Source organism: Mustelus asterias, chromosome 22, assembly GCF_964213995.1.
Source record: "Mustelus asterias chromosome 22, sMusAst1.hap1.1, whole genome shotgun sequence".
Classification (NCBI taxonomy): Eukaryota; Metazoa; Chordata; class Chondrichthyes; order Carcharhiniformes; family Triakidae; genus Mustelus; species Mustelus asterias.
In genome coordinates, this window is record NC_135822.1 from 27,347,647 (window position 1) to 27,372,378 (window position 24,732).

Consider the following 24,732-nt stretch of genomic DNA (forward strand, 5'->3'; position numbering starts at 1 on the left):
GTGTGTGCAGCGCGTGTGTCAATGTCAATGTGTCAATTTCAGCCGCTTTGTTTACCGTTCCCATGGCGACTGCCTTCAGCAACACTCCACTCAGCGAACCCCAGGCACCGACCTGGCTTCACCTTCTCCCTCTTATCTCAGCATTTTCTATAACTCTGCAATGTCCCACATATTTCCAAGGCTGATTCCTGATGGCACTTTAATTTACCATCTAGGATCAGCCTCCTACAGCCTCCAGTGGGACAATGGACAGAATGGCCGCAGGTTTGGGGGAAATTTCTTTGCATATTCGATGACTAAGCACATGAGGCAGGTAAGTGTGACCAGACAGCGGATTTATTTACAAAATAACTAGGGGTTGGCATGGGAAGGTGGGTCTGTGTTAGCAATGCTGCCTCACAGCGCCAGGGACCCTGGTTCGATACCCAGCTTGGGTCACTGCCTGTGTGGAGTCTGCACGTTCTCCCAGTGTCTGCGTGGGTTTCCTCCGGTGCTCCAGTTTTCTCCCACAGTCCGAAAGACTTGCTGGTTAGGGTGCATTGGCCATGCTAAATTCTCCCTCAGTGTACCCGAACAGGTACCAGAGTGTGGAGACTCGGGGATTTTCACAGTAACTTCATTGCAGTGTTAATGTAAGCCTACTTATGACACTAATAAATAAACTTTTTAAAAAAGGAAGAGTTTGATGGGCAGAAGGGTCTTCTTGATCCCAGACTAGCTTGTGATCTACACAAAATGATTGAGGCCATTGGGCTCTGAGTAAATTCATCAGCTTTTCACAGTGTAGAAATATTGGGGGCAATTCTCCCAAAAATGCTGAATTGTCGAGAAAGCTGTTCTAGATCCCGACTGTTTTGTCAGTGCAGCTTCAGACCTGAATCTCCGCACTCTGTGCACTTCAGAGGTCACAATTGTGAATCTCATTAAAAACCCAGGGGGGCGGGGCCTATTCACGCCAGAGTTTGACAGTTCTGGAACTCTGCGCATGCGCAGTGGCCCCAATCTGTCAGTCTCCCCGTTTGTTGGCCAGCCCGGGACACCCACAGTGCTGCCCCTCCAACACCCCCCCACGGCCCAATCGCGACCCCCACAACAATCCCAGGCCCAGCCCTGACCCCTCCCGCCCCAGAATGCACCAATGTCCAGCCCACCCCCACCCCCCCCACCCTGCCCCCCAGCAGTGGCAGTCCCCCCACTCTCCTCACCTCGGCAGAGCCCCCCCTTCCGCTGACCACTCCCCAGGGTCAGACCACCCCCGGCCTGCCCCGATCGCTGGCCCCCCGCCAGCCCAGACCGAATCCCCATGCAGAGTGGCAGTGGGACCCCCCACTGATTACCCATAGGCCCTGCCACCAATAAGCCCCACCCCCTTGGCACTGCCCGATGCTCAGTGGGCAGTCCCAAGGTGCACCCTGGGCATGGGCACTTTGGTTCTTGGGCAGTGCCAGGGGCACAGGGGCACTGCTCGGGTGCCCATAGTAAGAAGTCTCACAACACCAGGTTAAATTCCAACAGGTTTATTTGGTAGCAAACACCATAAGCTTTTGGAGCGCTGGTCCTTCGTCAGATAGAGTGGAAATGTGCTCTCAAACAGTGCACAGAGACACAAAATCAAGTTATGAAAGAGCTGGGTGCCCATACCCAGGGTGCACCATCCCCCCCGCCGCCTGACCCCCTGGGGGGCCCCAATTGTCCCCCCCTTCACTCCGGCGGGGTCTCCCGCTAGTTCCCCGAAGATGGGGAGCTACTCTAAACCCCGCTGGCAGAGTGGGAGATGCTATCGGGCCCAGTGTGGAACTTGCTGGGCCCGATAATCACATGTAAACTACATTTAAAATACATTAAAAACAGATTCAAATGACTTAGCTCTCTTCCCGCCGGTTTCCAGCACGGTCTCGACTGTGACTGTTCTCCGGCTCTGGGAGACGCGCATGCATCAGGAACACATACGTGAATACCGCGAAATGGCCGACACGCGATTCTCCCGACTGGACCCACAGAACATTTCCGGGTCGCAATGGGAGAATCCATTCTAGCTTTATAATCTGCTGTAACTTGCCTGGAGTTAGCCCTGCCACTGTTCACATTGACTTTTTCCATGATCACATCACTGGCATATTCAGTCAGATTGATGATGTCTTGACACATAAGAAGTTGAGAGCAGTTTGATGAGGGGAAGGTAGTGATTGTGATTCGTGGCTGTGGGCCTTTGACAGTTTAAAAACTGACAATTAGGCACAAATCAGAAAAAAATCGTTTCAGCTTTCAAGAAGCCAAGTAGATTAAGATCGCTCTGGGAAAGCATCTAAATTATCAGTCCAACCTTTTCTGAGTGTCAGCTTGAGTTCAGTTGATGGTCTTTTAAAAAGTCTTTACTCCATTCTTGAAGTTACAAAGCCAATGCGCAGAGTGGACCGGGCGGACCCGAATCCATCTCTTTGCTTGCTCCAAAATCTTGGGGTGGCACAGTGGTTAGCACTGCTGCCTCACGGTGACAGGGACCCGGGTTCGATTCCCAGCTTGGGTCACTGTCTGTGTGGAGTCTACACGTTCTCCCCGTGTCTGCGTGGGTTTCCTCCGGGTGCTCCGGTTTCCTCCCACTGTCCCAAAGACGTGTGTGTGTGTGTGATAGAGTTTATACAATGCGTGCATTGTGATTAAGGGAGGAAATGGGTGGAGGGGAGGAGGTGGAGTTCCAGGTTGGGTCATCAATGCAGAGACTGAGAACGAACATTCAAAGAGTGAGCGGAGGAAGGTGAGGGGAGGATCAACAATGAGAGTCTTAAAGGAGAGCTTGAGAAACATGATGTATTTGAATGTGGCTAAAGAGTATAAGGATCATCTAAGATGAAGACTGAGGATTAGCCACACCTTGTGGGACGTGGACGGTATGGTGGCACAGTGGTTAGCACTGCTGCCTCACAGCGCCAGGGACCCAGGTTCAATTCTGGCTTCGGATGACTGTCTGTATGGAGTTTGCACATTCTCCCCGTGTCTCCGTGGGTTTTCTCCGGGTGCTCCGGTTTCCTCCCACAGTCCGAAAGACGTGCTGGTTAGGGTGCATTGGTGTGGAGATGCCGGTGTCCCCCTCAGACACTGAGGTGCTCTTCAAGAGGTTATATATTTGGAAAAAGTCCCCTTTTGTGAAGTAACACTTTCCTGGGTACTTTCAAACTGACACCGCTAGCCAAAAAATGTTCTGAAAAACGAGTTGGCCATGCTAAATTCTCCCTCAGTGTACCCGAATAGGCGCCGGAGTGTGGTGACTAGGGGATTTTCACAGTAACTTCATTGCAGTGTTAATGTAAATCTATTTGTAACGCTAATAAATAAACATTTTAAAAAATTCAAACTGATCCAATTCCTGGTCCCCACAAGCGAGACATCCAAACTGACAAGAGCAGGCACTGCACTCCATCTTGGATTTGATCTGACACTATGGACGGAATTTTACCGGCACGTCTGCCCGAGGTTCGTACGATCCTGCCCAAGGCCAACCGAGGATGCCGTTCTCCGAGCCTCGCCCGCCCCCGGGATCAGGGTGGGCGTGCCAGTAAATTTCCGGCCTTGGGGTGGAATTTTCCCATCCTGCCCGCCATGGGAATCGTAGCGGGCAGGGATGGACCATCCTAAGGTCCGTTGACCTCGGGCAGGAATTTCCGGCTTTGGGGCGAGTGCAGCAGGAAAATCCCGCCCTTGACCTGAGCCAAAAGGCTGAGTAGCTGATATTCTCACCTCTCTGATTGTATATTCAAGCCACATTCCCAGAGACTGACAGTCCAGTATGGGGAGTGCTGTACTGTTGGAGGGTCTGTCTTTTGGATCAGACTGTTTTGCTCACTCAGGTTAATGTGAAAGATCCCATGGCACTATTTCGAAGAAGGGCAGGGGAGTTATCCCGAGTGTCTTGGTCAATGTGTATCCCTCAATCAACATCACACAAAAATACTTACCAGTTCATTATCACATCGCTCCTTTTGGGAACTCACCATGCATACATTGGCTACCACACAATCCACTGTTCGAACAGTAACTCAACAATAGAATTTAATTAGCAGTAAGATGCTTTGAGATGTGATAGGCTTGTGAAAGTCCTTCTCTAATGTCTTTGTTTTATAGTCAAAATCTGGTTTCTTCCATTCAATTAGTTAGTCTATCTCATTTTCTCAGATACAATCCATACACCTCCCTTCCCACAGTCCTAGAAATCATAGAAACCCTACAGTGCAGAAAGAGGCCATTTGGCCCATCGAGTCTGCACCGACCACAATCCCACCCAGGCCCTACCCCCTTATCCCTACATATTTACTCACTAATCCTTCTAACCTATGCATCTCAGGACACTAAGGGGCAATTTTAGCATAGCCAATCAACCTAACCCCAACCTCATTCCCCCTCCAGACCGTACCCGGTCCAGCGGGTATGTGGTGACACATTGGCCTGTCTCTGACGGTGCCACTTTGGGTCTTTTTTTATTCATTTACAGGATTTGGGCATCACTGGCCAGGCATTTATTGCGCATCCCTACTTGCCCTTGAGAAGGTGGGCTTGAACCGCTGCAGTCCATGTGGTGTAGGTACACCCACAGTGCTGTTAGGAAGGGAGTTCCAGGATTTTGACCCAGTGACAGTGAAGGAACAGTGAGATATTTCCAAGTCAGGATGGTGAGTGACTTGGAGGGAAACCTCCAGGTGATGGCGTTCTGCAGCTCTTGTCCTTCTAGATGGTAGTGATCATGGGTTTGGAAAGTGTTGCCTAACGAACCTTGGTGAGTTCCTGCAGTGCATTCTGTAGATGGTACACACTGCTGCAACTGTTCATTGGTGGTGGAAGGAGTGAATGTTTGTGAAAGGGATTGCAATCAAGCTTTGTCCTGGGAGGTGTCAAACTTCTTGAGTGTTGTTGGAGCTGCACTCATCCAGGCAAGTGGGGGGTATTCCATCACACTCCTGACTTGGGCCTTGTAGACTGTGGGTTGGCTTTGGGGAGTCAGGAGGTGAATTACTCACCACAGGATTCCTAGCCCTGACCTGCTCTTGTCGCCACAGTATTTATATGGCTGGTCCAGTTCATTTTCTGGTCAACGGTAACCCACAGGCTGTTGATAGTGGGGGATTCAGCGATGGGAATGTCATTGAATGTCATTGAATGTCATGGGGAGATGGTTAGATCTCTTGTTGGAGATGGTCACTGCTTGGCACTTGTGTGGTGCGAATGTTCCTTGCCACTTGTCAGCCCAAGCCTGCATATTGTCCAGTCTTGCTGCATTTGGACATGGACTAGTTAATGACAAGCCAGCCCTGAACCCTGAGCTGTAATACATTACCTGTCTGAATTATGCCAAATGTTTGGAGTGTTGTGAACTAGCACAGAGAATTTGGACAATTCTGCCCTGCCGTCTGAACCTTGTGACATCACACTCACTGGAAACACCAGACGAAATATGGAGTGGATATTCAAATAAGGAGATAATAACAGAGCCATATCTCCGTTTCCTGTCATAACTTAGAATCAAAGAATCCCTACCCAGTCTGCACTGACTTTCTGACAGAGCACCTTACCCAGGCCCTGTCCCCCGCCTTACCCCTTTAACCCCATGCATTTACCCTGCTAATCCACCTAACCTACGCATCTTGGGACACAAAGGGACAATTTGGCATGGCCAATTCACCTAACCTGCACATCACCTACCCATCAGAGTATGTAGACATCATACTTCTGTCTGCTTGATGGCAATTCTACCCTTTGAGTTGCTCCAGATCTCGCAGAGATTCTTTGCCCCCTTAAAGCCCTCACGCATCTCGGGGTAGTGAGATTTACAGGACAGGCAGAATCTGGAATCAGTGGGGCTTAGACACACGGTTGGAAGTCCCACTGCACCACTGGAGCTGAGCTTCTGACGGGCAATGTACCATTCCACAAATAGACTCTTCAATAATCAACCGTTTTGTTTATTAAAGAAATAGTCAGACAATGAAATCTGCGCACATCATAATCCAGACTGGTTTAAACAATCACAGTATTATAATGGAGGTGAGACACAGCTATCTATGTCAAACTGGTTCTCCTGGGCATCGAGCAGAAAGAATGAGCACACACAGTCACAAAGTATCATTGCTATCTTTATGCCTGCATTTCATCTGGGAATATTTCATTCTATGCGACTGCATGGGGCATTGCAGGCGCTCGGCCCTGAGGAGAGAGGGGGCGGGGGGGGGGGGGGCGGGGAGTAACAGAAAGGCAAAATGATTATAGAAGAAACACTTTCTAAATACACTAGCAGAAGTGGCATTGTACTTCTCAGTGTCAGAGGCAGCCTAGGAGATAAAAGCAAATTACTGCAGATGCTTGACAAAGGGTCATCTGGACTCGAAACGTCAGCTCTCTTCCTCCTTACAGATGCTGCCAGACCTGCTGAGATTTTCCAGCATTTTCTGTTTTGGTTTCACTCTAGGAGATGATGCTATTAATTGCTATGTCCATGCAGTACTCTCTGGGTAACAGTGTCGCTCTTCATTGTAAATATGTGGGGTCACATTCTAAACTTTTTCTTCAAGCAAAAGAACCTCATCGTAGTGATTTGGTGTCCGCTGTTCATGATCTTCCGACCGTACAAACTCTTAGCCGGAAATCGTGCAGAATGTGCATTCCAATTCCTGGTCTGTTTTCCCTGTGGTAAGGTTCAGGGTGGGAAAATGCCTCTGGAAGTGCAATCCGCCGCCTGCAGAATTGCGGGGTTGGGTCTGTCGGTCATTGATAGTTCCCTCCTGGTCTGTAAGCTCCAAGATTGCGAATGTCACCCTTGCTATTTGACAAGGGCAGCAGGGGGAAGCCAGCGATGCAAAGTCCTATCAGATCCAGAGAAGCTGTTAGAATCGGTCAATAAGGGTGGACTGACAGAGCACTTGATCAAACATGAACTGATTAGAGAAAGTCAAGAGTGGCACGGTGGTTAGCACTGCTGCCTCCCAGCGCCAGGGACTCAGGTTCAACTCCATCCTTGGGTCACCATCTGTGTGGAGTTTGCACATCCTCCCAGTGTCTGTGTGGGTTTCCTCCGGGTGCTCCGGTTTCCTCCCACAGTCCAAAGATGTGCAGGTTAGGTGGATTGGCCGTGCTAAATTGCCCCTTAGTGTCCAAAGACGCGTAGATTAGATGTATCAGCTGTGGTAAATGCGCAGGGCTACGGGGATAGAGCAGAGGGGAGGGCCTGGGTGGGTTACTGTTTTAGAGAGTCGGTGCAGACTCGTTGGGTTGAATGGCCTCTTTCTGCACTGTAGGGATTCTATGGTTTCATTAAAAGGTAATTAAGCTACTGGAATTTTTTGAGGTGCTGACAATAAGCTAGATAGACAAAGAGTGTCTCTGAATGATATATGTATGGGCTCCCAGAATTCATTCAATATATGTCACTACATAAATATGTGTACATGAAGTTGGCAGTAGTCTTGGGAGGCAGGAACGGGGATAATGCATATGCACAGAAACAGGAGTATATGTTGTGTACATGCATTCCAACTCATTCGGCCACAATTGAGATAATTTCCTCCATTGTGCCTGGCTCCCTGGACTCCGGTAACTTGACCAAGTGTGCTGTCTTTATGATTTTATTAATGCAGACTATTTTTCCACAGAGGGGGAATATGACAGCCATTAACTGAGCGCATGTCCCAGGAATTGAACTTGATACTTTATGCCTGACTAGATAAATTGCATTCTGACTTTATCCCATATGAACCGTCAGAGAAATGAGAGAACCTTCCGGTTCCACACAGGCAGGAGAAGGCCTGAGAATGTACAGAGCGGACAGATGGATACTGTATACCCACAGCGGGTACAGCAAACATTCACTATATGTCTTTAAGGAAGGAGACGATGTTATCAACAGCCTTTTTCCCCGACGGGAAGGTCAGGTAACCATTATTGAAGAAGCTGATGATTCCGTGGAAGCCATCTTGAATGTGGTACCAGGATACTGGGACACCATTGTCTTCCAGCCTCTTTTTGAACAGCAGCCCATCATCCCGAAGCACGTCAAATTGGCAGGTCAAAATGTACGTCGGCGGCAATTTGCTAATGGCGGCGTCGGTGGCAAGGAGAGGGGAGAAGGTCGGCTCGAAGCTGGGCTTAACAAGATCATAAACGTCTTCCTCATGTGTTAGGACAAGGTTGGGCTTGTGAGCTCCGACCTGAAACTCGCTGGGGATCAAATCCGCCTTTACCCACTTCCTGTAGTTAGTTTTAAGTTGCACAGGTAGGTGGTGGCCTGACAGTACATCTTCACCCAGTGACATGTCCCCATTCAGGTACTGCAGATAGAAGAAGATCATACGCGTTCGAAACAGGAGGGGCACACATTGGTTCTGCTGGTAGGAGGGGAGGTCAAAGTCGACCATTTGGAGGGGTGGGTAGATCATGACCTGGGCACAGGGAGGTGGCAGACCTGACCTCTCTTCCATGGCGCTAATTCTCAGACATACGGCTGCCGTCAAGTTGCCCCCGGCGCTGTCCCCACTCACAACAATCCTGGAGCTGTCGACTCCATAGTCATCTGCGGTCTTGAGGAAATGCAAAGTGGCATTGAGGCAGTCTTCAAATTGAGCGGGGTACCTGTGCTCGGGTGCCAGGCGGTACCTGGGTAAACCAACAGGAGAACATTAAATCAGCAAGGTTCGTCTGATTAGCAACCTTGAAGAGGGAGATCCACAGGGCAGGGCACCACCAAGGCTGAAGGACTATATTGCTTGAGGTGGTCAAGCCAGATTTGGCAGTCAGGTTCACCTCCGGTCATAGAGTCATAGGTTTACAGCATGGAAACAGGCCCTTCGGCCCAACTTGTCCATGCCACCCTTTTTTTTAACCGCTAAGCTAGTCCCAGTTGCCTGCATTTGGCCCATATCCCTCTATACCCATCATACCCATGCAACTGTTTCAACGCTTTTTAAAGACAAAATTGTATCCGCCTCCACTACTATCTCTGGCAGCTTGTTCCAAACATTTACCACCCTCTGTGTAAAACAATTTCCCACCTGGACACTTTTGTATCTCTCCCCGCTCACCTTAAACCTATGCCCTCTAGTTTTAGACTCCCTCTACCTTTGGGAAAAGATGTTGACTATCTAGCTGATCTATGCCCCTCATATTTTGTAGGCCTCTATTAAATCACCCCATGGACTATAGTCCACACAAGTGGCTTTTGTACCAGGGAAATGGTGTCAGGTTTGGAGGTTGGGGACTGGGGGTGGGGTGGGGGGAGATCACGTGAGATCAGAAGAGTTGGAGGTTCTCAAGAGTGGAGAGATGAAGGATAGCTAGCGATGTGATGGACGCTGGTATGAGTTGCAAACCTGAAGTTGTGGGTGGTTCTCTCGGGATCGAAGGTGGAAGAGTTGTGATGGACAAATGATGTCTAAGGTGCATGACCATAAGTCCCTATCCGAAAGTGAGCTTTAGTGTGCGTGCGTATGTGTGTGTGATAGAGATTGTACACTGCATGCAGTGCGATTAAGGGAGCTGGGAACAACTGGGTGGAGAGGAGGAGGTGGAGTCCAAGTTCAATTTAGAGACACTGGGGAGCTCATCAACGTAGAGACTGAGAACGAACATTCAATGAGTTAGCGGAGGAAGGTGAGGGGAGGATCAACAATGAGAGTCTTAAAGGAGAGCTTGAGAAGTATGATGTACTTGAATGTGAAGAATGTGGCTAAAGGGTGTAAGGATCATCTAAGATGAAGACTGAGGATTAGCCACACTATTTCCATTGTCAGGTGCTGGGACATGGGCGGCACGGTGGCACAGTGGTTAGCACTGCTGCCTCACAGCGCCAGGGCCCCGGGTTCAATTCCGGCCTCGGTTGACTGTCTGTGTGGAGTTTGCACATTCTCCCTGCGAGTTTCCTCCGGGTGCTCCAGTTTCCTCCCACGGTCCAAAGACGTGCGGGTTAGGTTGATTGGCCATGCTAAATTGCTCCTTAGTGTCAGGGGACTAGCAGGGTAATAAGGGTTACAGGAATAGGGCCTGAGTGGGATTGTGGTTGGTACAGCCTCGATGGGTCAAATGGCCTCCTCCTGTATGTAGGGATTCCACGTGGCTGGTGAGCATCTCCAGGGAGGAGGGACAGGGAGATGAGGTTGAGAATGGGAGGTGTGAAAAATATGGAGTGGCGAAAAGCATAGATACATTTAAGGGGAAGCTAGAGGGTCAAAAAGAGTAGAAAGATATGATGGAAGTGGTAAGGTGCAAGGAGGCCCATGGGGAGCATGAAGGATGGAATGGACCTGTTGGGCCGAAGGGCCTGTTTCTATGCTTTGCAGTGGAATAATGCTGGATTGGGATGGGAAATCAAGAAGGACAAAGCAAAGTAAGGCAGGAGAAGGGAGGAGTGAATGGCAGGCAGTGGGAGAGAAGGGGCTGGGGTCTCTTCCCCAGGACAGCTCAGTGCAGCCTTTGACAACAGTGAGCTGGATCCAGGTACCCCAGTGTGAGAGTAGGCCCCGTATGATCAAACTGGGTCTGGCAGAACAGTGAACAAGGAACTAAATCTTTACAGCGAAACCTCCCAGCAGGTAAGTGTTGCTAAGAACAGGAGGGATAGAACGATCTGGAGCAGGAGCTGCGTGGAAACACACTTTCCCTTCGTGATTTTGTAAAGCAGTGAAAAGAGAAAATTAGCTTCAGTTCCGGGAAATGAAATGGGGGGAAATTAACTGATGAGGAAACATTTGGGGAATAATGTATACAAAATAATTCGGAGCAAAGTAAGAAATAAAGAAGAGTAATAAAAACAGCGGAAGATAGACGCTTTGGAGCAGAAAAGACAAAGTTCAAGATGATGAGGAATTTGACCTAAAGTATCTGAGGCCTGGGTAAGATGGACTTCCGGAGAGTCGATGGGGACTGTCGGGATTCTATGGTTCTAAGTGTTGGATGTGGGATAATTGTTGGAATAACTGTAGGAATTGGTTCGGAAAAGAAAAATGCGCAAAACCGGAGATGGATTGGTCAGTCTGAGCTGACAGCTGAACCCTGGGTTGTTAAAGGAAGTCAGAGAGGAGAAAACATGGGCTCTGACCACAATATTTCAATCTTTCTCAAGCTGTGGGATTGCAGAGTAGCCAGTATTCAGCTTCTGTTTGGGGAGGGAGAGAATAGGCCCGTTAGTCTAACATTGCCTCTGGGCAAACTTGTAGAATCCCCAATTCAAGATAAAACGAGTAACCATTGTTAACGTATTTGAATTTGTCGAGCCAAGCCAGGGAAAGACTAGACAGAAAACGTAGCATCCCTTTCAGTCCTGAATGAGATACAGAGGAGAGTGGAAGGATTTGGCTCCTTCTGTACATCACATGTCTCGAAGTAGTACTGCTTTTAAAATGATTGAGATCAGCCCAACATTAAGAATTTGCCAATTTTATAAAGCACTATGTTCCCCTGTGCAAGCACTAGATACTCACTTCACAGACACCACAACCGAGCCCGTTTCCTTGGCGATGTAGCGGCACAAATGATCATATTCATCTGAGGAGGGAACACATATTAGTGACTCGGAATTCATTTTGTGTTTGTCAAGATAAGGAGAGCAATTGTTGGGGAGTGGAGGATGTGACTTTTCAGGCATAAGTAGCATAGGAGTTCGATACATGGTAAAGCTCCCTCTGCACTGTCCCATCACACGCCTCCAGGACAGGTACAGCACGGGGTTAGGTACAGAGTAAAACTCCCACTACACTGTCCCCATCAAACACTCCCAGGACAGGTGCAGCACGGGGTTAGATACAGAGTAAAGCTCCCTCTACACTGTCCCATCAAACACTCTCAGGAAGGTACAGCATGAGGTTAGATAGAGCAAAGTTCCCTCCACTCTGTCCCCACCAAATACTCCCAGGGCAGGTACAACACGAGTTAAATACAGAGTAAAGTTCCCTCCACATGGTCCCCATCAAACACTCCTGGGACAGGTACAGCACGGGTGATTGGCCATGCTAAATTGACCCTAGTGTCCGGGGATTAGCAGGGTAAATATGTGGGGTTATGGGAATAGGACCTGAATCTGGGGAACTCTTTGCTGCAGAAGGCTGTGGAGGCCGGGTCATTGAGTGTCTTTAAGACAGAGATAGATAGGCTCTTGATTGGTAAGGGGATCAGGAGTTATAGGGAAAAGGCAGGAGAATGGGGTGAGAAAAGTATCAGCCATGGTTGAATGGCGGAGCAGACTCGATGGGCCGAGTGGCCTAATTCGGCTCCTATGACTTATGGGATTGTGGTCGGTGCAGACTCAATGGGCCGAATGGCCTCCTTGTGCACTGTAGGGATTCTATGGAAGCCGGAGTTCTGAGGGAGCACGTCTCTGACACTCACCTATGCTGCCAAACACCCATCCCCCACCGTGAAAGTAGAGGATCCCTCGTCTTTTCCCCGCAGATACTGGCCGCGGTTGGTAAACCCTCACGGGGACATCGTCGAACTGCACGTCCTGGGTGATCAGCCCCGTCTCTTCCTTATGCTTCGTCTTGAGTGCTTTCCTGCGCAGGTAACGAACAAAAGTGATCTGTGGTCCCAGACACAAGTTCTGTGCGATGTTTCCCTGGATGGAGAGGGAGAGGGTGGTGTTAGAGGGAGGGGAGAGAGGGATTATAAAATACCACAAGCCTGCATTTATATAGCGCCTTTAACATTGGAAAACATCCAAGGTGCTGCACGCTGAAGTGTTCGACAGACATCGCTGCTCACTGGGCCAAAGCAGGACAGGTGACCAAAAACTCCAGTACAGGGGTAGAATTTAAGGAGTGTCTCAAAGGAGGTGGAGAAGTTTAGAGAGGGAACTCCAGAGCCTAGGATGCTGGTGCTAAGGCCAGGCTGCTAATATTGGAGTGAGGAGTGGACAAGAGACCAGAGTTGAAGGAACTCTGAGGGGGGATCTCATTGAAACTTACAGAATACTGAAAGGCCTGGATAGAGTGGATGTGGGGGAGATGTTTCCACTAGTAGGAGAGACTGGGACCCGAGAGCACAGCCTCAGAGTAAAGGGGACGACCCTTTAGAACCGAGATGAGGAGGAATTTCTTCAGCCAGAGTGGTGAATCTGTGGAATGTGGAGGCCAAGTCATTGAGTGGACTTAAGATGTGGAGATGCCAGAGTTGGACTGGGGTGGGCACAGTAAGAAGTCTCACAACACCAGGTTAAAGTCCAACAGGTTTATTTGGAATCACGAGCTTTCGGAGCACTGCTCCTTCATCAGGTAAGTGGAGAGGTAGGTTTCACAAACACACGGCATAGATAAACAAAGACACAATTGCAAGATAATGGTTGGAATGCAAGTGTATTTAAGACAGAGATAGATAGGCTCTTGATTGGTAAGGGGATCAAAGGTTATGGGGTAAAGGCGGGAGAATGGGGCTGAGAAACTTATCAGCCATGATTGAATGGCGGAGCAGACTCAATGGGCCAAATGGCCTAATTCTGCTCCTATATCATACGGCCTTCAGATCTTAACTCAGTTCTTGGAGGGTTGTAGGGCAGGAGGAGTTTGCACGATAGGGAGGGCAGATGCCACAGAGGGACATGAACATTAAGACAAGATTTAAACCAGAATGAAAACATTTTAAAAAGAAGGACACAGCAGGTAAGCTATCCATCACAGTCCTTCCCTTTTCTCGCTCCGCTCTGCTAAGAAAACTGCCTCACTGCGAGAATGCAGGTCTACCAGGCACTGGGCATTCTGTGGCATCTCACCCCAGTGACTGCACTTTATACAGGCCATCCGACAGTGGAATCTGTCCTGATCCGATATCCGTACACTCTCCAGTCATGGCATTCTCTGCTTGCAGCTGGTGTCAAAGCAGCCTGTGCTCAAACAGCCGGTTGACACTCATTGTCCAGCCTTACAGAATGACCGTTTGAGTGAGATACCGAGCCATAAAGAGTAGCTTTGGTCCATTTTGGTGGCGGAATCACTGCTAACTCCTCTCGCCACCAATACCTTTTTTTAAAGTTTATTTATTAGTGTCACAAGTAGGCTTACATTAACACTGCAATGAAGTTACTGTGAAAATCCCCTAGTCGCCACACTCTGGCACCTGTTCGGGTCAATGCACCCTAACCAGCACATCTTTCCTAGCCTCTCCTACTAATGTACCTCAGAGCAAAGGGGAGAAAGGGAAGAAAAATAATTAACCACAAAACTTTGCTATTATTTTTCAGTTGCGCCATTTCAAAACAAAGACATTTCAAAGCTGGAGACCACCTCGCTCACCCACACTCCGGCGCCTGTTCGGGTACACTGAGGGAGAATTTAGCACGGCCAATGCACCTTATTTACTCGAAGCGCCGAATGGCCTACTCCTGCTTCTAGTTTCTAAAGAGTTGTGAACGTAGCCCAGTCCATCACTCAAACCAGCCTCCCATCCATTGACTCTGTCTACACTTCCCGCTGCCTCGGCAAAGGAGCTACACCCTACACATGGCCAATGCACCTAACCAGCACATCTTTCGGACCAGAGCACCCGGAGGAAACCCACGCAGACACGGGGAGAAAGTGCAAACTCTGCACAGACAGTGACCCAAGCCGGGAATTGAACTTGGGTCCTTGGCGCTGTGAGACAGCAGTGCTAGCCACCGTGCCGCCCCACGGGAGTACGGACTCTATTATGAGGTCAAACACTTCTCTGATCTCCCCTGTGATTGGGCCCTCAGACATGTTTGACTTTGGTTCTGTTGACTTGTCCTATCTCTGCTGTACTGAGACCTTGAACAAACTCATAACAGCTTATAGGGAAACCTTTACTTCATCCTTCCGACTGAAGGTCATACGTCAGGGTATTGGAGAAGATAGGGTGGAATCATTTGGCTCATAGAGAGAGGACATTTGAGCATTTAATTAATTGAATACATCACACCAAAACAGACCAATGAAGCTTATTATGAGGGAGTAATTACTGCAACTCTCCCTGCAGTTCAGTGAGTGTAGGCATGCCTGATTTGGAATTAAACTCCAGAGGTCACAGTGTCTCCATTCTGACTAGCAGACTGTTGATTTAATTAATCTCCATAGTTAAACTGTGACCATTTACGTCAATGTCTCTGGGTTAGGGAGGAAGGGAAAAAAGCAATCAGAGAGAATTACTGTTCCAAACATCTCCTGGAAACTGCACCTACGCAAGGCAGATTCCTATATGACGGCTTCCGCAGTCAAATAGCTTGCTGGCACGCGCCGACTGAGCCTCTACCCGTTTGGCAGGCAGATCTTGGGAACTATATTCCTTGGAGAGGGGAGGAGGCAGGGCTACTGAATCAGCTGAAAGCAGAGGTGGATATGCTCTTGACTCACAAGGGAGTCAAAGGTTGGGGGTGGAGGTGGAACGTGGAGTTGAGGCCACATTCAAATCAGCCATGATCTTGTTGAATGGTGGAGCAGGCTCAAGGGGCCGAATGGCCTACTCCCATTCTTGATTTGTACGTTCCAATGCAAGGTGGTTGAGAGTTCTGGCCTGCACAAGAGGAGACATATGGGGTAGTTTGGGGATGGAGTTGGGAGAGGGAGGAGGATGGGGGGGCTGGTGGGGAATATTGGGTGGGGTGGGGGGGAGGAGGCAGGTGGTGTCAGCAAGCCTGGTCAGTAAGTTGTGATTTTAACGGATAAAATTGCCTGCTCTCTGCTCATTGGGAGCACATGTCAAAAACAGCACGCATGATTTACAATAGGATGCCACGCGCTGAGAAAAGTAACATGCACGCCTCTATTAAAGTGTGGATTGGCTGGTCGTTTCCATGGAAGAAGCGGTGAAGCATGAATCATCAGAACTTGCTGACTAATATACCTCGGTTGCATCACACCGTCCACTCTTATTTTGAAGAAGTAGCTAAATTGGCACAATAATTAAACCCTCAACAGAAAGTCCAATCTGATCATTCAGATTTTTAACACCGTATTAATTGTCAAAACAGTGCCAAGCGAAGCTCTCCGGCCCAGAATGGGAACAATTGAAAGTGTTCAATCTCATTCCTTCAGGTTGTGAATTGTTGTTGGAGATTGGAGAAACATTAGTGTATTTTGTTTTGCAATTTTTTTCTCACTTTTTCTCACCGTCTTTTTGTTTGTTCGCTCTCTAAATCCAAATTTTCTTTCCTTCTCCTTGTTTCTCGTTGGCGAATTGACTCTAACTGAGCCTCATCCATAGTCTGTATATTTCTCAGTCCTTAAATCCTGGTAGTTCAGGGGGCAGATTGTTAGGTCCTGCTATAGAAAAAGCCCTGTTTGCTCACACCACCTTGATATCAGCAATTAGAACACTAATTACTGAGGCTATAGTTAAGAAAGCCCACCAACGCCTTTACTTTCTCAAGAGGCTAAGGAAATTCGGCATGTCTGCTACGACTCTCACCAACTTTTACAGATGCACCATAGAAAGCATCCTTTCTGGTTGCATCACAGCTTGGTATGGCTCCTGCTCTGGCCAAGACCACAAGGAACTACAAACTTATGTATCAAGGATTCAAGAAGAAATTAGATATAGCTCTTGGGGCCAAAGGGATCAAGGGATATGGAGGGAAGGGGGGGGCGGGATCAGGATATTGAATTCAATGATCAGCCATGATCAAAATGAATGGCGGAGCAGGTTCGAAGCACCGAATGGCCTACTCCTGCTTCTAGTTTCTAAAGAGTTGCGAACGTAGCCCAGTCCATCACTCAAACCAGCCTCCCATCCATTGATTCTGTCTACACTTCCTGCTGCCTCGGCAAAGCAGCCAGCATAATTAAGGACCCCACGGACCCCGGACATTCTCTCTTCCACCTTCTCCCTTCGGGAAAAAGACAGGAAACTCTGAGAACATGTACCAGCCGACTCAAAAATAGCTTCTTCCCTGCTGCCATCAGACTTTTGAATGGGCCTACCTTGCATTAAGTTGACCTTTCTCTACACCCTAGCTATGACTGTAACACTATATTCTGCACCCTCTCCTTTCCTTCTCCCCTATGGACTCTAAGAACGGTATGCTTTGTCTGTTTAGTGTGCAAGAAACAATACTTTTCACTGTATCCCAACACATGTGACAGTAATAAATCAAATCAAATAATTAGGACACTAACATTTTTGATCTGAAATGGAGGTTAAATTAAACTAATTAAGCTAACAGCACACACAGCGAGAAAACCTGTTACATACAGCTATGGCCAAACCCAGCAACAGAGGTTCCTCACCAGCAGTGTGCAGTCTGAAAGTTAGCCTTTAACCCCCAGAGTGGAATTTGCTATTAAGAGTCCAGTTTAAATAGAGTGCATTTGTTCCCCCAAAAGAAATGAATGATTAATCGACTGTGCTGCGTGTCACTTTCCAGCTCCCCTTGTAGCTGGCAGTATTTGAGCCGGAGGCGGTGTTCCTTACCAGAGTGCCGATTGCCACTTGTATCCCGTAGATGAGCCTGAGTTTTCCCGGCCCCTGGATACCTGGCGGCAGAACTGAGTCAGTGAATACCGTGCAAATGACTCCGGAGACCAGCAACACAAACAAGCCCACCACAAGAGCCGCCGTCATGGCTATGGTCCAAATCACCATATCCATAATAAGCGTTCTGTAAATAACTCTTCCGAAAGTCTCTGCACTCGTTCAGACAGACAGACCAACTCCTTGTCCTGTCAGCCGTACTCAGTGTCCTTGAAAAGCTGGGGAGAGAGGAAATAACTCTGCAAACTCCAGGAACTGGAAGTGGTGTGCGTTTGTATGTGTGTTTTTCATAGAATCATAGGGTCCTAACAGCAGGAAAGGAGGCCATTCAGCCCATTATGCCCATGCCTGCTCACTTTAAGAGAATAAAGTTTATTTATTAGTGTCACAAGAAGGCTTACATTAACACTGCAATGAAGTTACTGTGAAAATCCCCTAGTCGCCACACTCTGGCGCCTGTTCGGGTACACTGAGGGAGAATTTAGCATGGCCGATGCATCTAACCAGCACATCTTTCGGACTGTGGGAGGAAACCGGAGCACCCGGAGGAAACCCACGCAGACATGGAACGAATGTGCAGATTCCACACAGATAGTGACCCAAGACAGGAATCTAACCACAGACTCCCCAATTAACTGTTGAAAGTTCCTGCCTGATACCATCAAAATTGGCCTTGCCCCAATTTAGAATTTTAATTTTTGGGCCAGACCTATCATTCTCCATAGCTATTTAAAAACTAATGGAATTATGGTCACTAGTCCCAAAGTGATTCCTCACGTACATTTCTATCACCTGCCCTTCCTTATTTCCCAAGAGGAGGTCAAGTTTTGCCCCCTCTCTAGTCGAGCCATCCACATACTGAATGAGAAATTCCTCCTGGCACTGTGAAGCAGCAGTGCTAACTACTGTGCCGCTCCCTCTCAGCTAGTTTCTACTCCTCAGCCTTTTCCTGGCATTTCTTTGGTCTCTTCAGATAGTTATCCAATTCCTTTTACTCTTCTTTTTTCCGTCTACTGTTAGATGTCGTCCTGTGATTCGGCAACATTTGATTAGACAGATGAATGCGTTGGCTTGAGAGCTGGTGCAGGGGACAGGGATTTAGATTTTTGGATCATTGGGATCTCTTCTGGAGAAGGGCTGATCTATTCAAGAGCGACGGGTTACACCTGAACTGGAGGGGGACTAATATCCTGGCGGGGAGATTTGCAAGAGCCACTCCGGAGGGTTTAAACTAGTTTGGCAGGGGGTGGGACCCAAAGCAGTAGGAAGACAGAAGAGAAGGTTGAGGACGGCGCAGAGGTTAAAGAGAGCACATTAAATAGTAGAAGCAGTGTCAGTAATCCTAGCACTAGACAGATCAGGCAAAAGCAAGACAGAGAGCAAGGGAAATCCAGATTAAACTGCATTTATTTCAATGCAAGAGGCCTGACGGGCAAGGCAGATGAACTCAGGGCATGGATGGGTACGTGGGACTGGGATATTATAGCAATGACTGAAACATGGCTAAGGGAGGGACAGGACTGGCAGCTCAATGTTCTAGGGTACAGATGCTATTGGAAAGATAGATAGAACAGGAGTTAAGAGAGGAGGAGGAGTTGCACTTTTGATTAAGGAAAACATCACGGCAATACTGAGAGGGGATATATCCGAGAGTTCGCCCACTGAGTCTATATGGGTAGAACTGAGAAATAAGAAGGGGGAAATCACTTTGATAGGGTTGTACTATAGGGCCCCAAACAATCGGCGGGAAATTGAGGAGGAAATATGTAAGGAGGTTACTGATAGCTCCAAGAAAAATAAGGTGGTAATAGTAGGGGATTTTAACTTTCCCAACATTAACTGGGACAGCCATAGTATTAGAGGCTTGGATTGAGAGAAATTTGTTGAGTGTATTCAGGAGGAATTTCTCATTCAGTATGTGGATGGCCCGACTAGAGAGGGGGCAAAATTTGACCTCCTCTTGGGAAATAAGAAAGGGCAGGTGACAGAAGTGTTAGTGAGGGATCACTTTGGGACCAGTGACCATAATTCCATTAGTTTTAAGATAGCTATGGAGAATGATAATTCTGGCCCAAAAGTTAACATTCGAAATTGGGGCAAGGCCAATTTTGATGGTATCAGGCAGGAACTTTCAACAGTTAATTGGAGGAGTCTGTGGGAAGGCAAAGGGATGTCTGGTAAATGGGAGGCTTTCAAAAGTGTGTTAACCAGGGTTCAGGGTAGGCACATTCTTCTTAGAGTGAAGGGCAAGGCTGGTAGAAGTAGGGAACCCTGGATGACTCGGGATATTGAGGCCGTGGTCAAGAAGAAGAAGGAGGCACATGACATGCATAGGCAGCTGGGATCAAGTGGATCCCTTGAAGATTATAGAGGGTGTAGGAGTAGAGTTAAGAGAGAAATCAGGAGGGCAAAAAGGGGACATGATATTGTTTTGGCAGATAAGGCAAAGGAGAATCCAAAGAGCTTCTACAAATATATAAAGGGCAAAAGAGTAACCAGGGAGAAAGTAGGACCTCTTAAGGATCAACAAGGTAATCTATGTGCAGATCCACAAGAGATGGGTGAAGTTCTAAATGAATACTTCTCATCAGTATTCACTGTTGAGAAAAGCATGGATGTTAGGGAACTTGGGGAAATAAATAGTGATGTCTTGAGGAACATACATATAACAGAGAAGGAGGTGCTGGAAGTGTAAAAGCGCATCAAGGTAGATAAAACTCCAGGACCTGATGAAGTGTATCCCAGGACACTGTGGGAGGCTAGAGAGGAAATTGCAGGTCCCCTAGCAGAGATATTTGAATCATCAATAGTCATGGGTGAGATGCCTGAAGATTGGAAGATGGCAAATGTCATGCTTTTGTTTAAGAAGGGCTGCAGGGAAAAGCCTGGGAACTACAGACCGGTGAGCCTCACATCTGCAGTGGGTAAGTTGTTAGAAGGTATTTTGAGAGACAGGATCTACAGGCATTTAGAGATGCAAGGACTGATTAGGGACAGTCAGCATGGCTTTGTGAGTGGAAAATCATGTCTCACAAATTTGATTGAGTTTTTGAAGGGGTAACCAAGAAGGTAGATGACAGTGCAGCTGATGTTGTTTACATGGACTTTAGCAAGACCTTTGACAAGTTACCACATGGTAGGTTGTTGCATAAGGTTAAATCTCACGGGATCCAGGGTGAGGTAGACAAATGGATACAAAATTGGCTTGATGACAGAAGACAGAGGGTGCTTGTAGAGGGTTGTTTTTTCAAACTGGAGGCCTGTGACCAGCGGTGTGCCTCAGGGATTGGTGCTGGGTCCACTGTTATTTGTCATTTATATTAATGATTTGGATGAGAATATAGGGGGCATGGTTAGTAAGTTTGCAGATGACACCAAGATTAGTGGCACAGTTGACAGTGAAGAAAGTTATCTAGGATTGCAACGAGATCTTGATCAATTGGGCCTGTGGGCAGATGAATGGCAGATGGAGTTTAACTTAGATAAATGCGAGGTGATGCATGTTGGTCGATCGAACCAGGGCAGGACTTACTCAGTTAATGGTAGGGCGTTGGGGAGAGTTATAGAACAAAGAGATCTAGGGGTATAGGTTCATAGCTCCTTGAAAGTGGAGTCACAGGTGGACAGAGTGGTGAAGAAGGCATTTGGCATGCTTGGTTTCATCGGTCAGAACATTGAATACAGGAGTTAGGACGTCTTGTTGAAGTTGTATAAGACGTTGGTAAGGTCACACTTGGAATACTGTGCATAGTTCTGGTCACCCTATTTTAGAAAGGATATTATTAAACTAGAAAGAGTGCAGAAAGGATTTACTAGGATGCTACCAGGACTTGAGTTATAAGGAGAGGCTGGATAGACTGGGACATTTTTCTCTGGAGCATAGGAGGCTGAGGGGTGATCTTATAGAGGTCTAAAAAAATAATAAGGTACATAGAACAGCTAGATAGTCAATATCTTTTCCCAAAGGTAGGGGAGTCTAAAACTAGAGGACATAGGTTTAAGGTGAGAGGGAGAGATACTAAAGGGTCCAGAGGGGCAATTTTTTCACACAGAGGGTGGTGAGTGTCTGGAACGAGCTGCCAGAGGTAGTAGTAGAGGTGGGTACAATTTTGTCTTTTAAAAAGCGTTTAGACAGTTACATGGGTATAGAGGGATATGGGCCAAACATGGACAATTGGGACTAGTTTAGGGACTAAAAAAAGGGGCAGCATGGACAAGTTGGGCCAAAGGGCCTGTTTCCATGCTGTAAATCTCTATGACTCTATGCTGAACAATCCTGCGTGCGCTAAGGGCTACACTAGCAACCATAAGAAATAGGGCACAGGAGTAGGCCATTCAGCCCCTCGAGCCTGCTCCACCATTCAATAAGACCATGGCTGATCTGATACTCACTAAGTTCGCCTTCCTGCCTTATCTCCATAAGCCTTAATTCCCCTGCGGATTAAAAACCTATCGATCTCAGCATTGAAAATAGTCAAGGGTTCAGGCTCCACAGCTTCCTGGGGTAAAGAATTCCAAAGATTCACCACTCTGAGAGAAGAAATTCTTCCTCAAATCTGTCTTAACTCACAGAATAACTCTTATTCTGTGACTATGTCCTCTGGTCCTACACTCTCTCATGAGTGGAGACATCCTGTCACTGGAAGTAAGCGCGCAGGTAGAGCAGGCAGTAAAGAAGGCAAATGGTATGTTGGCCTTCAGAGCGAGAGGATTTGAGTATAGGAATAGGGATGTTTTGCTGCAATTGTATCGGGCGTTGGTGAGGCCACGCCTGGATTATTGTGTGCAGTTTTGGTGTCCTTATCTGAGGAAGGATGTCCTTGCTATAGAGGGAGCACAGCGAAGGTTTACCAGGCTGATTCCTGGGATGGCAGGTCCGTCATATGAGGAGAGACTAAGTCAGTTATAATTGTATTCACTGGAGTTTAGAAGAGTGAGAGGGGATCTCATGGAAACTTATAAAATTCTAACAGGGTTAGATAGGGTACATGCAGAAAGAATGTTCCCGATGGTGGGGGAGTCCGGAACTAGGGGTCACCTTTTAGAACTAAGGTGAGGAGAAATCTCTTCACCCGGAGAGTGGTGAATGTGTGGAATTCACTACCGTAGAAAGTAGTTGAGGCCAAAACATCGTGTGATTTCAGGAAGAAATTAGATACAGCTCTTGGAGCTAAAGGGCTCGAGGGATGGGGGGGGGGGGGGGGAGGGGGGATCAGGATATTGAATTTGATGATCAGCCATGATCAAAATGAATGGGGGAGCAGGCTCGAAGGGCTGAATGGCCTCCTCCAGCTTCTAGTTTCGATGTTTCTATCTCCCCAACATTTTTCCTGTCTATCCCCCTAAGAATCTTACATGTTTCAATCATATCACCTCTCACTCTGAACTCCAGGAGTTTACCAATTTAAAATAATCTGTTGAGCTCATAATGTGGTTCATTTATACTTACCAGACATATTTTCAGACACAGGGATCCTTTCTCTGCAAACAAGAGGAATACGTTCAAGCCTTGTGTCTCTTTTGAATTACCCAGGAGCTTGGGGAGCCTATAGTTCCCCATTGCTTGCTCGGCGAATCAGAGTTAACTTGCCATCCAATCAGCATCCTTTTCCTGTGTAGTATAAATTGTTGTGATTATTTGAAATTTGGCATTCTTGCATTTGTCCTGATGAGTGCAAGACAAAAAGATCTGATATTCAATTTCCTTTTGTTTGTATGTATATGTTTGTGTGTACGGTTTGAGTGTGTCTGTGATGCTTTTTGTGGTGTTCAACAGAAATAAAATTGGGATTAAATATATAAATTGGGCTGTTGAGTCACTATCACTGGTTTTATACTCTCAAACAATGCGAAACTGACCTCACTTGTTTTGTAAAACACTCATCTTGAAATTTAGCTGTGTGGCGCATGTTAAATTTCCTTTAAACCTTGCCCCTCGCACCTTAAACCTATGCCCCCTAGTAATTGACTCTTCCGCCCTGGGAAAAAGCTTCTGACTATCCACTCTGTCCATGCCTCTCATAATCTTGTAGACTTCTATCAGGTCTCCCCTCAACCTCCGTCGCTCCAGTGAGAACAAACCAAGTTTCTCCAACCTCTCCTCATAGCTGATGCCCTCCATACAGGCAACATCCTGGTAAATCTTTTCTGTACCCTCTCCAAAGCCTCCACATCCTTCTGGTAGTGTGGCGACCAGAATTGAACACTATATTCCAAGTGTGGCCCAACTAAGGTTCTATAAAGCTGCAACATGACTTGCCAATTTTTAAACTGGCCTCTTTCTGGGCATAAGTGTGTGTACTGCCATATTGGATACAGTGATAGTGCTGGCATTGGGAGGATATGTTTTGTCCATTTAAATGGGGGAATTAATTCAAATAAGAGTCCTAGGCTTTACAGAGCAGCTTCTTTCCATATTCGATTGCCCAGCTATTCACTCACTCTGTACTGTAGCCACACAGCTCAGCAGGGTACTAAGAGCCAGTAAGGACCAGTCATCAGCATTATTTAAAGGGGTTTTGCTGTCATGGTGGGAGTGTAAGAAATAGGGACAGGCGTAGGCCATTCGGCCCCTCAAACCTGCTCCTCCATTAAATGCAATCAAGGTTGATCTGATGTTGGCCTCAACTGCATTTTCCTGCATGTTCCCCAGAACCAAAGATGTGGAGGTTAGGTGGATTGGCCATGCTAAATTGCCCCTACTGTCCAAAGTTGTGTGCAAGTTAGGTGGATTGGCCATGCTGAATTGCCCCTTAATGTCCAAAGATGTGTAGTTAGGTGGATTGGCCATGCTAAATTGCCCCTTAGTGTCCAAAGATGTGTAGGTTAGGTGGATTGGCCAAGCTAAATTGCCCCTTAGTGTCCAAAGATGTGTCGGTTAGGTGGATTGGCCAAGCTAAATTGCCCCTTAGTGTCCAAAGATGTGTAGGTTAAGTGGATTGGCCAAGGCAAATTGCCCCTACTGTCCAAAGTTGTGTGCAGGTTAAATGTATTGGCCATGCTAAATTGCCCTTTAGTGTCCAAAATTGTGTGGTTTAGGTGGATCAGCCATGGTAGAGAGATGATGCAGATCCGAGGGGCCGAATGGCCTCCTTCTGCATTGTAGGGATTCTATGGATTCTCGTTCAAGAATTTGCCTGACTCAGCCATGAACACATTTGATGACTCAGTGTCCACAGATGTCTGAGGTCGAGAATTCCAAAAATGCAAAACCCCCCACCCTATCGACCCCCCCAGGAAAATATATTCTTCCTCATCTGCATTTTTAATGGGAGACCCCTTATTCTGTCA

At 47.4% G+C, this 24,732-nt stretch overlaps 1 protein-coding gene across 2 annotated transcripts; it reads right to left on the minus strand.

The window, feature by feature from the left end:
- Positions 1-5,935: 5,935 nt before the first annotated feature.
- On the minus strand, positions 5,936-23,053 carry aadacl4 (arylacetamide deacetylase-like 4). 2 transcript variants are annotated; one of them, XM_078239038.1, is made up of 4 exons: positions 22,892-23,053; positions 12,358-12,583; positions 11,454-11,517; positions 5,936-8,634 (listed from the first exon to the last, which is right to left on the minus strand). In XM_078239038.1, exons 1-4 carry the CDS (start codon positions 23,000-23,002, stop codon positions 7,851-7,853), a joined length of 1,185 nt encoding a protein of 394 aa, XP_078095164.1. In that variant the 5' UTR covers positions 23,003-23,053; the 3' UTR covers positions 5,936-7,850. The 2 variants fall into 2 exon arrangements, with proteins under 2 accessions (XP_078095164.1, XP_078095163.1); XM_078239037.1 differs by lacking the exon at positions 22,892-23,053 and adding an exon at positions 17,383-17,625.
- Between the last annotated feature and the right edge of the window lie 1,679 nt (positions 23,054-24,732).